Source organism: Gymnoscopelus braueri, assembly GCF_963280865.1.
Source record: "Gymnoscopelus braueri genome assembly, chromosome: 16".
NCBI lineage: Eukaryota > Metazoa > Chordata > Actinopteri > Myctophiformes > Myctophidae > Gymnoscopelus > Gymnoscopelus braueri.
The window spans coordinates 28,021,835-28,037,148 of record NC_137616.1 but is presented as its reverse complement, the minus strand read 5'-3'; the positions used below and the strand labels follow the sequence as shown (position 1 = coordinate 28,037,148).

The 15,314-nt window shown below is 42.9% G+C and overlaps 1 protein-coding gene across 4 annotated transcripts in view; it reads right to left on the bottom strand.

The window, feature by feature from the left end:
• Positions 1 to 15,314, bottom strand: part of sash1a (SAM and SH3 domain containing 1a) — a 278,249-nt gene that overhangs the window by 151,731 nt on the left and 111,204 nt on the right. The window contains exon 2 of one of the 4 annotated variants that reach the window (XM_080452454.1): positions 5,495 to 5,548. The exons of the other annotated variants lie outside the window; for them this stretch is intronic. Coding sequence (XP_080308580.1) covers positions 5,531 to 5,548 — 18 coding nt within the window. The 3' untranslated portion in view covers positions 5,495 to 5,530. Of the gene's footprint in view, positions 1 to 5,494; positions 5,549 to 15,314 lie in introns of those variants that run through there. 4 annotated transcript variants of the gene reach the window in all.

Genomic DNA, 15,314 nt, shown 5'->3' with positions numbered 1-15,314 from the left:
ATAGAAAATGAAAAATAAAACCTCTCTGATCATTTTACTCATCAGAGATGCAGGTAGTTCGGGCGGTGGCTTATAAACCGGATGATTGTTTCTTTTGTATATTACATTTTTAACACATATTGGTTACAGACACCTACACAAACGTCTATGCAAAGCTATACGCCTTGAGACATGCTGGGAAATACCTCCACAGCCAATTAACAGCCCAGAGATAGACTACGCAGGCCCCCGCCTGAGGGGTTCTGCTGTCCCACTAACCCTGCCTCGTACGGTAACGGTACCCCGGCACAAATTCCCAGAGGTGCCGAGGAGGTCTGGTTTCCCAGACTCTGGTGTCCCCAGAGAGGGGACATCCGGTTTGTCTCCGCCTCCATGCACTTGGACATCCAATGATACGGCCACACCCACAAGGCCTTGACCTAGCGAATGGGGCGACAGTGGTTATACACCTCTAGGGGACGAATCAATAAAACTGATATACAGATCGACCCCATTCATCAACGCATTCTGAATCGCCAATAAATCTCAGCCACGTGAGATGCAGAGGTGCTTTGGAAGGTTTTGTAATTTCAAGATAAAATGGTGTGGCTTTAAATGCATATGCCTTCCCTTGGAGATGACATCAGTCAGACGGCGGGCCTCATGTGGAACACAGACATCAGGCTTGATGAAAAACCAGTAATGGTCATTTGTCATCCCCATCACTGGCCTGTTGACAACATGGCCAAACATCACCACAGCTCATTGCTATTCTAATGCCCCCATCATGTACGCTTCATGGCTGGCTGGACAATCATTAATCACCGGGCCTCGGATGATGATTGGGCGAATAATGTGAGCTCTGTGCGTCACTCTGGTTCCGGTACGGCCTGAGTGTCATCTGGGTAATTTCTGTATTAACGGGCGAGGACTTGTCTGTTATCAAGACAGGGAGGAGAGAGGAGAGGGATATGGAAATAGGACAACGCGAGGGATGAGGGAGGGTGAGGCTGCGTAGGGGAGAGAGATAAATGATGGTCAGAGAGCAAAAAAGGAGAGAAAGGGATACAGAAAGTGAAAAAATAAATGTCCTCTCTGAAATAAGAAACAAATCTCTAAACTCATTAACTGCCATGGACGAATTAATTTGTCAAATTCTGCTATGGCCCAGCCTGCCAAGGACAAGTTTGGACGATTTGTTTGGATTTTTTTCACACAGAACCAGAGATAACGCCATCCGAAGATGTGCTGCTCCATTCACTCCCTGGTTAACTTATTGCTTAAAAATGTCGGCTCCTGTGTACTTAATTATTTTTTTACACTATATATCTTAGGCAAAACATGCTATTTTCAACTTGCCACAACTATGGAACGGATTACCACTATCGGATATTTTTTCCCCCCCATTCTACGAGACACCTGTGTGTGTAATGAGGGGATCACCGTGCGGATAGCATTCACAGACAATATTCCATGATTTTTCAAAGGTTGATAACATCACTCGTTTTCGCTGGCAGCAGTGTAACACTATTACACTATTACTTTGGCAGTTAAAGAGTTAATGTATGACAACACGTAGTTCATTTTACAAGCATTTATAGTAAAAGATGGTCAATCCATTGTCTGTACAGTAATATCCAGAGTTCTCATTTAACCAAAATAAAAAGGCACCCTGAAGGGTACCTTTTTACAACAACATTTGATTTAACTGTGTGGGCAGTGGCTGGAATGGCTTTGCAAGTCTGCACTGTGAGGTCATCAAACAGGCCGGTAATAAATAACAATCGTTTCTTTGGGGTCAAATGTCTTCTTCCATTTCCAGTGGTTGATGACGACCATTCCAGATGTAGCCCAAGGACCCATTTATGCGTACGACGGAGTTGCATACAAAAACAGCCGATGTGATGTACAAACTTGAGCTTGTACAGTATATTGGCTATTTTCGGCATTAATCTGTGCTATAATCGATTTCTAGTCTAAAATCCTGACCCGCCCTGCCAGATACCATAAATACAGGCTTAAGGCTTGTGTTTACACATACTGTACCATGCATAGGTACATTCCACATTATTAAACCAACATCTCATCTGAACTCATCTGTCTTCATGATGGGAGATGATATACAATATATGATTTATAATATACAGTGGTAGCCAGTGTTAAAGACCGCCTCCACCCTCCAACTACCCTGCATTTATGGTGCAGATGCTTCCAGACTATTCTTCTCAGGGTGGAGCAAAGGAAGAAGCAGCAAGTAAAAGTGACACGACGTACAACAACTATCTGTAGGAGTTGAAACAAGACCAGCTGCTTGGGCTGTCTTGTCTTTAGGGCTTGGCGATATGACTTTAAATCAATATCACGAGCATTTAAAACCTTTGCCTCGACTATGATTAATGAACGATTACTTAAAAGAAATACATTTTGAAAATGGTAAATCTTCAAGCTCACAACGCGTTGCATTGTTACGCATTGTGAGTTCTTGTGGAACGTTCTTCCTCTGTTCAAATAAGGCTTGCCATGCCTTTTGCTACGTCTGTATGAATACTGTTATGTATGTAATGTATGATCTATGATATCTGTGCTCCATACCATGTGAACATGGTCATGAGTTAAATAAATGATGATGATGAGCTTGTAGAACGGCTATTTTCTCTATTTTTGTACACTACCATTGTACAATGAAGTATAATACAGGGTTCAGTGGTTAATCGGACTAATCGACTTAGTCGATTATTCAAAAATAAATCAATTTGATATCAAGAACTATTATAATTTTTTTAATAAAAAATACGTACTTGTCGATTATTCGGTTATTGGTTTTAAATATCAGTTTCGATACTTTAGTTAATTGCCCAGCCCTATACTTCTTCTGTAGTGGTGAGACAAAGAGCTGCTCACACGCTGCTTTCCACCCTCTATCATCACAACAATTAAAAATCTATTCCCTTACTTAGTCAGGCAGGGAGTATACTTAACAAAGAGTGCTTTAGGCAGAAAATGGCAGATTAAAAGTGAAAACCCCTCTAGCTCATGCATAAATAATCCACCTGGATTTGTTATGTGCATGTGCCATGTGAATGTGTGTGGCCCTGTACAGTGTGTGTGTGTGTGTGTGTGTGTGTGTGTGTGTGTGTGTGTGAGTGTGAGTGTGTGTGTGTGTGTGTGTGAGTGTGAGTGTGAGTGTGAGTGTGAGTGTGAGTGTGTGTGTGTGTGTGTGTGTGTGTGTTCTGTGGTACGTCCCTCGGGAGCAGTGCCGTGTTATTACTGGAGCTGATCTCATGAGAGGATGGAATATGCATGAGCATCGTGTTGCCCTTAAAACAAAAGCCTGATGCTTCTCAACCGTCTCAGACTGTCCATAAGGACGCCAAGTCGGTACGGCATTTAATAAAAGGAGACGTACCGGTACCGCATACATCAATATTAAGTATGCATATGATTAATATATTTCCACAAAATGAAATCAAACAGGCAGCATTCATCCAGTGTTGTGTTACAAGTTCTACTTCATAGACAGCTAACCGCGTGAACCAGAGCGTCCCTATTGTGGGGGAAAACATTTTCCGAACATAGCTAATCTACGGGTAAAGCTCACAACAACGTGTCACAAAGACATTTGGTGTAGAGGGGGAAAAAAGAGCGGTCCCAGTACAGCATTGGTTCTCAAAGTGGGGTCCGGGGACCCCCAGGGGTCCTTGAGGGAGTTCCAGGGGGTCCCCAGCTAAATGATGGATAGTTAGGAACCAAATGGACCCTTATGGGTCTGTAACTCAGAGAGTGTACAAATGGAACCAAATGGACCCTAACGGGTCCATTTGGTTCCATTTGTACACTCTCAGAGTTCAAATTAACATTGATTTTACAATATAAATTGGGGTCGCAGAGATAGAAATGCCATTAAAAAGGGGTCCGTAGCCTAATGCATGTCAAACTGGGGGTCCTTGAAATTAAAATGGTTCAGAATCACTGCTAGAGTCTTCTCTTATGGGGGTCCCTGGCATATCTTTTTGGTCCGCGGGTGTCAATTTGGGGGTCCTTGACATAAAAAAGTTTGAGAACCACTGCAGTACAGAGCCAACTGGTCAGGTTTACAGTAAGTATACATATACTCAGGCTTTTGTGTTCAACCCAGAGAGTTTTTAAAGTTGCATGATTCAATATTTAGATATGTGACAGGAATGTTATCAGACATGCTCCCTTCCTATACACTCCCATTGTAACTTCAAACTCCATATTTACCATGCTAGATCACTGAAAATGTATATTGTCCTTCTAATGCGTGAAGGGCCGTGCTTTTCCAATTACTTTCTTCATTTATTATTTATTATTATCATTTATACATTTTTCATAAAAATATATACGTATAAGAAAAAAGAAAGTAAAAGCCTGAGTAGATGTTAAAATGACCCCAGAAGTGTTTTATAGTGAAATACCCCTTTAAGTGGTTAATCTACAAATGAGTCACACCTGAAACAAAAATCATATTATAATAAAGACAGTGGAGGCTAGAAATAGCCTAGATAATTAAATATAACAATATCATTGTGGCCGCCAGCATACGGGAAGCCGTGTTTGCAAAGAACAATGTGGACAGCCTTGGAGAAGCAATGGAGCAACGGGAACGAGGGTGACGGCCATTGTGCCAACGTGAATGAAACGTTCCGAGGACCATCCAGTGTGTCTTTCCCCCTATTCAATCCACTCGCACACTCACACACAAGCACAAGCACAAGCACAAGCACAAGCACACGCACACGCACACGCACACGCACACGCACACGCACACGCACACGCACACACACACACACACACACACACACACACACACACACACACACACCCACCCACCTCTGGCACAGGACCTCAGCAATTACCCCTGAAATAACCTCCTTGATTGATATCTCAATTACTCTGTGCCATTCTTATGTGTGTTATCTTGTCTCACATACACTCCTCCCCATTCTCATTCTCAAACTGCTCAATAGACGCTTCAGAGAGGAGGTGACCTTGTTTTTTTCCCCCCTCGACCAGAATTTCTTTCCGTAACAGCCTTTTGTCTCCCTGCTTCCCTTGTGTCTCTCTGACGCCTTATTGATTTCCCCCGTCTAACGTGTTTATTTGTTCGAATGTGTGTTGAATTAGAGGAGTGGGCAGCACATGAAAAAAACTAAATAAGAAAGTTAGAGGAAGCCACTACTTTGATTTACGGCTCACACAAGGCCTTCCAATGAAATGTATGTAGCGGACGGTATCCCTCTCACAGCACTCTCCCAAAGGCAATCAGACCCCAGTGTGCTGAGGGAATCGGATTCACCGAGTCAGGTTACCGCCATTGTGACAGTGACCGAATGAGACGACGAGGACACAATCATTCAGTGTTAGAGCCGTGTGGTGCGTAAGGAAATAACAAGGGGAAAAGGAATAATGAGTACAAAGGCCCTCCCGTATTTCCTCTCTTAGAGCCGCTGATTCAAAGCCGTCTGAACGAGAGACGGAGGCGCTGCTGAAGAAGAGCAGAATGGAGGAGGGCAATAAAGAAGGACTGAAGTCAGTCAGTCATTCTTACCTGAGCACAAAGAAGAGACGACAATCATCGGCGCAGACAGGAACCATTGGACAAAACCAGGCAGGGGAGAGAGAGAGAGAGAGAGAGAGAGAGAAAGACAACATTAGCAATTTGATATGAATGCACTGAATTAACTGCCTTCAAATCCACTTCCCATCCCCATCCTAGTATATTTGTTAAGCGATTAACTGTTCATTAACAATAACATGAACGATTTAACACTGTGTTTTGACTCTGTGTTGATGTTGGCTACAAAAGTAGGAGCAGCTAATGACGCTTGGGATTGCTAATTGATTCAAGTTAATTGCAGCAATTACTCTGAAGTGAGGTGTGTCAATAGTCCAGCCAAGGAATAGCATTTTTGAAAGTGTCTAGGTGTGTGTGTGTGTGTGTGTGTGTGTGTGTGTGTGTGTGTGTGTGTGTGTGTGTGTGTGTGTGTGTGTGTGTGTGTGTGTAGGCATGCATGCATGTGCAGTTTCTAGAGTTCAGCAGTAGGCCAGCATGAGATGCAACTACAAACAAACATGAACAGCATTCAACACAAGTTCATGTGTCTTTCTTCAGCCCCTCTGTTGCTCACAACTAAAATATACTCCACATTTCATGAGCGGTTGAAATAGAATTGGAAAAAGTCAAAAAAATGGGCCAGAGTGAGCCATGTACAATTAAATATTGAATTAAGCCTTTCCGGGTTTACTTAGACAAAAAAAAGCAAATGATGACAATGAATTCACCCAGCCAACCAAATTATACATTTCAAAGTATTGCGATTCATTCACCTCTGTCTTTTAAAGCGGGAATAAATGAGGGCACTTGCTTTGCAAATTCTTATGCAAACTGCAGAGGTAAATTGCCAGAGGCAGTAGCGCCATTATACAGTAGCTCACGATTTCATGCTGTCAGTGCAGGTATACGCCGATTCATAAAAAACCCTTCCATTTAATTAGTTAACTCTTTTCATGCCATTCTTTATAGCAGCCATGCCCCGAGTGAAACATGATCACCGGGAGAGAAATACTGCCTCCTGTGTGCAATAACATGGCAGGTTATTACCTCCCTCTCCACTATGCGATCTGGTCAGCTGGCTAGCTGATCGTGGGTAATGTATACTGAAGGAACAAAATTCTCAGAAATTCACTGTTTTTATAGGAAAGAGGTCAACATAGGGGTCCGGGACCCCTAGGGGGTCCTCGGAGCTACTATAGGTGGTCCGCCAAATCTATGTGTGATTAACCACTTGAGCCCTAGCATCCCTATTCTCAGGGGAACATTGGCCGAAAATAGCAGATCTACAAGCTCGCGAGGCGTTGTGAGCTTGTAGATCGGCTATTTTTGGCAAAGAGGTTTGGTGTAAAGGGGGGTAAGGGGTTTAAGCGGTTATATGTCTGAAATGAACAAAAAACATTAAATTACACAACACTGATGAAGCTATGTATGAAATCTATGAAAATGTTTAATCTGTAGCACAGTAGAGCGTGTAGACGTTCATTGCAACACCGACGCTTGTTTCTCGCACATGATTTGGCAACACCAGAGGCCATGATGGACCACTTGTTTTTCATGTGTGCGTCGGGTCCCTGCTTCATCTCTCTCTCTCAGCTAAGGGGTCCTTGGCCTGAAAAACGTTGAAGACCCCTGTTTATAGGCTATACCATATAATAAACACGGTCTCTAGCATTCTGGCAAACCAATCTAACAGCACACGCGGTACCTTAGTCAGCCTACTTTACTGTATGTTGGTGAGTGTAAGGCGGGCTGTGGCAACACAGCATAGCTAGCAAGCAGAATCACATAACAATAGAAATGTCATCCAACCGTTGAGGCTGACAATGTCTCCAGAATAGCAGCATGGGAACCCATGCAGCGCCCATAGCTTTGGGTTAACCCATTCAATCCGGTGAACGCATCTGTGTCATTTTAAGATTTATTTGGGCTATTCAAAAAATTGCAGATATACAAGCTCATAGCGCGGCACCGAGTGCCGCGCTCTGAGCTTGTAGATCTGCTATTTTTTGGAAAAATTGTGAAAATGTGTGCAAATCTTTGAATATATATTTTTTTCTGTAGCGCACATTTTTAACTCTGTTACAACTTCTGGGGGGTCCCTGGAACAAAATATTTTGAGATGGGGGTCCGCGGCCAAAATTCTTTAAAAAAAATAGGATTTAGAAGACATTTGTAGAATCCCGCCAGAAGCAAAGATTTGAGTAAAAAATGTTTGCTTTAAAAATATACATATATATTTCAAAGATTTGCTCAAATTTGCACAATTCTTCAAAAATAGCAGATCTACCAGCTCATAGCGCGGCACTCGGTGCCGCGCTATGAGCTGGTAGATCTGCTATTTTTGAAAAGCCCAAAGAAAAAAACAGATTCTTTCCCGGTCTTAATGGGTTAAGAGCCAAAGACACCGATCTACAAGCACTTCAGTGCGAGAGAGAGAGAGAGAGCTGTACATTCTGAGCTCACATACAAACCACACTGACACAACCTCCAACACATTCTCTTTGAAGCTTCTCTGAGACACGGCGCGTCCGTCCGCTCGCTCAGTCACTAATGATGTGCCAGTGTTTCTACTGAGGGGAGGAACGGAGCCGACTGGAATAATCACAGCTCACATTCTGTCATCATTCGCTGGGAGATATCCTTATGAATTCCAGTCAGCAAAGTTATTGAGGCCCAGGAGGCCCAAAAAATGGCTGATAATAAATTATCTGGAATTAACATAAAGATCAAGTCATGGGGTCAACTGTTCAGGCATGTCTCTCCCCGTGAGGCCTCTCAAACCTGTCAAGACTGCAAGGTATGGTTTATGGCCTAACCCCACCTCCCAATACGAGTGTGCACGCACGCACGCACGCACGCACGCACGCACACACACACACACACACACACACACACACACACACACACACACACACACACACACACACACACACACACACACACACACACACACACACACACACACACACACACACACACACACACACACACACACACACACACACACACTTGACATGACTATCTGTCATTACAATAATATTCCTATTTAAATGCATGGACTGATGCTTTGCTACGGGCCCTCGTGTGAAGGGGAGCTTCTTCTTCTTGGACGCCGGACGTGTAGATTCTTTTGTTTCTTGCATTTAAATTCCACACAGGTCAGTCACCACAGTGATGGTCAGGGAGGCCTTTAAGAGGTAATCCAACACAACATCTGTAAACAGCCTTCTCTGTGCGAACTAATGTCATTACCTTATGGACGCTGCAGTTTATCATTCTAAAAACACACATAATCCCATTTATGTGAAGAACAGCATCTGTTCTCAAGTGTGGTGCCACAGGGCTTATACTGCTGCAAATGCATATTTACCTTGTATAGGGCATAATGGGCCTCATTCACAAAGCTCTTCGTAAATGTCCTACTATATTTTTGTGTTGATTTTTTAAGTGAAGTATATCCAACGTGAAACCAACTTCACCGCCACTGAAAACTCCATAGTACAAGTTCAACTCTATGGTTCAACTGCGTCGCTCGTCCAAAAGAACGGATCTGCTAGCTTGAAAATGAACTTAACTAGAGTAGTGTATTTGGCGAGCGAGTCCCATGCGCGATGGATCTGCTGAACGTGAATGAAATATTGCTCTCATGTGTAAATGAAAAGAAAGAAGTTACAAAGTTTAACATCACAGGACCAAATAATAGGCTAATAAAGCATGGCATAATATGATTTACGCCTATTCCACTGAAGGAGGAGGTGGACACGGACCCTTAAAGTAATGATACATCATAAGGTCCCCCTGCATAAATACATTTTAAAATAAAAATACTGAATAACAACGAGTGTGAGTCTGTTCTTTAAACCAAAAAAATTGTAGCACATAGAGTCAAACTGTACTACGTTTTTTTTTGCAACAAAAAAAAAGTTCTTGCACTTTCCTGTCATCAAACTGCTGCTAGAATTGTGGCACAGAGTGGGACGTTCCAAACCTGGGTACTTTTCAAAACAGAATGAAGTGCAAAATGTCAGCATATAGTCACTTTTAGCTGTGCTCGTGGAAGTGTTTTTATCCTGAGGAAAAAAAACTGGAATCTTATATTATCCCATCCCATGAGAGAGAGAGAGAGAGAGAGACAGAGAGAGAGAGAAAGTGCCACTGGTCTCTTTCCAAAGCTGAGATTGTTCGTCTGCCTCCACCCAGCCAACTGTGTTTTAAGTTCAAGCCTTTCTATCTGAGGAGATTACTTCAATAGCTTCCTCAGCTGGCCAGACGGGCTTGCCTTGAAGAACCCAGGCTGCTCTTTCAGCCAAAGGGAAGAAAGCTGCAGCCACGTGACTGTAGTTTCTCATACAGAAGTGTGGCTGACACTGAGAAATAACCTCACCGCGACCCCATCGGCTGAACCGATGAACTGTTTCCATTATGAAATATGGATATAAAGCAGGACGACAGCAGTGCATATAGTACACACGACCAGTGGTGGAAAAAGTACTCCAATGTTTTACTTAAGAAAAAGTATCAATACCAAAAGTAAAAGTACTCAAATGTTTGAAAATAAACGATCTACAAGCTCACAACGCGTCGCGATGCGACGCGTTGTGAGCTTGTAGATCGGCTATTTTCAAATAGCCTAGGTATAAAATAGGACTTAAGTGGTTAAATGTATGTTCTATAATGTAATAATTTATACCTGCAAAGTAACTAGTAACTAAAGTTTTTATATAATTGTAGTGGAGCAAAAGCACAATATTTGCAGTGGAGTAGAAGAAAAGTATAGACAATTGGAAATACTCCAGTAAAGTAAAAGCACCTCAAAATTGTACTTAAGTACATGTACTTAGTTACTTTCCACCACTGCACATGACACATAGAGAATATTCTGGAGTGTGGAAAACATGATGAACAGCCTTAGCCTTAGCCTCAGCCTTAGGATGTGGGTCAAACAGAGGCCTAATGTATACCACTGAGGCAAACATTTTCAAAACAGGAGGGAGAACGTGGGGAGGGGGTTCAAAATGGCCATCGGCAAGTAAGTGATAACTGATAACGTACAGTGGGGCGGTCATTGGCGGAAAACAAACTCAGAGAGGATGGCGTAGGACAAGCTCCACCCTTAAGGGGTTTATTACCCAATAATAATCCGCTCAGTCTAATATTATCCAGCGTATTACACAGCTAGTTACAAACAAAATCAATGACATGAAATATTGATTATTAAATGATTTTCATTAGCTTCCACTAAGGGTCTTCTATTCAGAAATGAAATGAGAATCAAGTAATCATCAAAGCCATGTAATGATGCGGTAATCATTCATGGATGATAACTAACACATGCATTGGTCATCAAACTGCTTGAAATAAAGCAGAAATAAATATAATATTGACCTAGAGTTGGTCTGATCCATAGTGTTTGAGTGGTCTACGCAGGAACACGTTTGGTGAAATATCGCTAAAAGTGCCATGCTGCTGTGTCTGGTACAGCAGTGTTGATTTTGACAGCAAATTTTGATTCAGTTTTAGTCATAGTCTTTTGAATAAAATTCCATTTAGTTTTTGTCATATTTTAGTCGACTAAATATCATAAGATTATAGTCGACTAAATCTACAGTTGATTTAGTCGCCTAAAATGTATTTTGGCGGTGCCTTGGTGGCGTCGTAATGGCTGATTTTACACTCGGTTGCATGCTGAAAATAGCCGATCTACAAGCTCACAACGCGTCGCACCTCTTCCGGTCTACCGGACACGTGACATACCCTTCTCAGCCAATGAATGGCCCGGGAGTTTATGGTATGTAGCTCTGTTGCATCGCCTGGAGGCGCTGATATCCCATAGTGAGTATGTTACGGAGAATTTGCCAAGAAACCAAACTAAACATGACTTTTAGTCTTTTAGTTGTACTGGATCTCTTCTCCACTCGTCCCTCACTAACATTTTAGTCTAGTTTTTATTTGTTGACGAAATTGTCAATATATTTAGTCTTAGTTTTAGTCGTCGTAGCTTAGTTTTTATTTCGTTTTCGGCAGTGAAAAAAGGTAGTCGACCAACATCTTTCGTCACAGTTTTAGTCGACGAAATCAACACTGCAGTTGTTGAGTCTGCACTACACACATGGCTATGGCACTGTGCTGTTTCCCCCATAGATATAGAAACCTAGATACCTCATTGGCCTCTGCAGTTCGTTGGAGCAACTTGTATCGCGGCCGCCATTTTCGCGTAGGCAAACGGACACTCAAAGTGACTACTGGCCAATCACAGCGCTCACAGCGCGTTGACTACAGGCCAATCACAGTGCATCTTTTCTAAGACCTGTCAGAATCTAGTTGTCCCGCCCCCACCTGCCTCTGATTGGCCTACCGAACGCCCCCTTCTGTGACACACGCGGAAGCTTCAGGGAAGCTCTCCTACGCTAAAATGGCGCCCAAGATACACATGCCTCAGAGCCGAAGGAGGCGTCTACCTATATATGTCTATGGTTTCCCCCCCCACAGACAGGAAACAGGAAATTGATGCACGAAGGCAAGGTCAATTCAACAGGAAGCCTCACTCACCTTGGTAAATTTTGTCATTCTGTCTCCATCATTACGAACTGTGTGAGGTCGTTTCATCACCAAGTCCATGCTTGGTGTGCAGTGGTTACACTGCAGCAGTTACCAGTTACTGTGGTGCATTGTTTGTACAATGTTGTGATGGGGGAAATAATAGGTTGAGCGCTTTAATTAATTTGATTAAATAATAAATTATTTTCCGACAAGGCTTAAAGGTCTTACGGTGCCAAAGACTATATGCATGCTGTGAATGTGTAATTCAACAGCTAAATGCTTTTACCCCATGCCACCACCACCCCCGGTCAAAATACCAATGCAACACCAGGAAACATGTCACCAAACTGTCTAATTCCCCCGAAGAATTAGAGCGCTCTGCCAGTGTGGTACCCGCGGGCATCTCACACCTTTGCCCTCTGTGTGTGACAGGTTGATGGGGGAAACATATGGCTGCACTGGCAGAAGTGGTGCCCCGTGTGACGTGTGTGTGTGGGGTTTTAAAAGGGCATCGGCCAACCACGGCGCTACCACTGCCCCGCCACGGGGCCCACACTGGGCCCCAGGCTGGCACCCGTGGGGTGCATGATGCAACGGGACGGAGCTGGCAAGAAGAGAAGGCACGGTTGTGCCTGCATTATAGCATGGAGGGAGGGAGGGGCGGGGCGCACCGTCAGTATGTGACCTTCACACCTCCACACCTCGGGATGATTGGCTCTCCTCATGCAGGAGAGAGAAATAGAGAAAAAATAACACCTGATTCTGGCTTTATTATACCTCAGGATGATTGTCTCCCCTCATGCAGGAGACAAAATATAGAGAAAAAATAACACCTGATTCTGGCTTTACCCTAGAAAAAAGGTTGTTTTTTTCACATTGGTACATGGACCATTATCTTTAATGAATGTTCTACCGCATTGACTACAACCCCCCCAACCCCAGTATATATAGGCTAGATTAAACTCTGGGCAGGGGGTTTCCCCACACCCTGAGTACAAATTAAGAACAAAATGGCTGTTGTGTGATTATAGTCAACAGAGGATCTGATTTTCACTACAGTCATGGTGGAATGACTCTCACAATTAACCTTAGGGTCTGACTGGGAGAAACACCTGAAGTAAAGGTTTGCAGGAGGCTCTCTCCAGCAGCGCCATGGGACACATGTGTGTACACACACTCACTTCCTCTCCTCCTCTCCTCTGGAACCATCCGTCCATCCATCATCATCACTCTCTCACTCCGTTCTGACAAGTGATGGATGGATACGTATGTAAGTTTGTGGGGGTAACGAGGGGTGTGTGTGTGAGGGTGTATAGTATATACGTTATGTTTGTGTAGCCCAGTGGTGTAAAGTAACTAAGTACATTTACTCAAGTACTGTACTTAAGTACAATTTTGAGGTACTTTTACTTTACTGGAGTATTTCCACTTGTCTATACTTTTACTTCTACTCCACTACATCTCAGAGGCAAATATTGTCCTTTTACTCCACTGCAATTATTTGAAAACTTTAGTTACTAGTTACTTTGCAGATATAAATATATTACATTATAAAACATACATTAACCACTTTAGTCTTATTTTATACCTAGGCTATTTGAAAATAGCCGATCTACAAGCTCACAACGTGTCACATCGCGACGCGTTGTGAGCTTGTAGATCTGCTATTTTCAAACATGTTTGTACTTTTACTTTTGGTACTTTAAGTACTTTACTCAAGTAAATTTTGAATTCCGGACTTTTACTTGTAACAGAGAGTACTTCTACATTGCAGTATTGATACTTTTACTTAAGTAAAACATTTGATTACTTCTTCCACCACTGGTGTAGCCCTAGAGTATAAATGTGCATGTGTGTGTGTGTGCGGATTATTATAGACGGTCAATGAAAGGGAAAGTCATCTGTGTGTGTGGGTTTATCCTATTATGGTTTAACAACATCCTCCCTTGGGTGTCCTTCAAGGTCTTTACTCCGTCTCCAGACTCAATTAGTCTAGAAATGTCAACCATGCACAAAATACAACTGCATTTATCTCAAGGTAACATCTGCGCTGTTATTATAATAGCCATCCAACACTCATCCGAAAAATTATCCGCACTTTCTGAAGCTGCAAACGGTTAATAGTGTGTTCTATTTTAAAACTGACTGAAACCTGATCAAAGGAAGTACATCGAAAACACGCCACGTCTCTCATTGTTTTGCCTGTTTTAAAAAATATCTGTGGTGAATTAATTAGCTTTTCTTTTCTGAAAGTTCCCAGCAAGGGGCTCAGTCTGTGATAAAGAAGATATGTTGATGGGCTGGAGGAGGAAGACAAGGCCCATCATGTTTAGTCGGTAACAGTGACACATCAAAGAAAAACTCAGACGCTGTCAAGACGCTATCTGTGCCGATGTGCAACCACAGCCAGGCTACATCAGGATGACACACAATGGCTGCGTGCAACGCACATAAAAAATGTACACACCTCAGTATGCACAAATGTGCGGGCGCACACACACACACACACACACACACACACACACACACACACACACACACACACACACACACACACACACACACACACACACACACACACACACACACACACACACACACACACACACACACACACACACACACACACACGCCCAAGCACTTGCACAAATATTTTTCGCTCCCAGTATACCCAATCTATGGCAGCAAACACAGCTTTGATCTGTGTTTTCATTTGCGTCATTGTGGCAATGTGTCAAGCATATCTTCAGCATGAAACTCACTTTGATTTGCCTGGCACTGCAGGGCACAAGATAGCTGTTGGGTTTCAGGTCTGTTCTGTTCTGTGTGAGTGCGTGCGTGTGCGTGTGCGTGTGCGTGTGCGTGTGTGTGTGTGTGTGTGTGTAGGAAAAATTGTCTCCAATAAGAAAACAAGTCTGCGGAATAGACGGTCAACTACAAGAACTCCATCCTGCTAGTAAAACAAACATGTGTGCGTTCTGTTTACTTTGCTCAACAGCCAAGTGTCTTGCCACACTGACATGTTTCTTCAGTTGTCACTTATTGGAATAGGCTACATTTGCTTTTGGGCTCACCTACATTCAGCATATTTAAAGAGGCAGTGCCAGTCTCAATTCCTCCTAAATAATGATCATTGGGTACTATCATTAATTATTATTATTATACATGAAGGTGAGTGCCTGTGGACACACCCACACAGTATAATGAGAATACCAGGTTG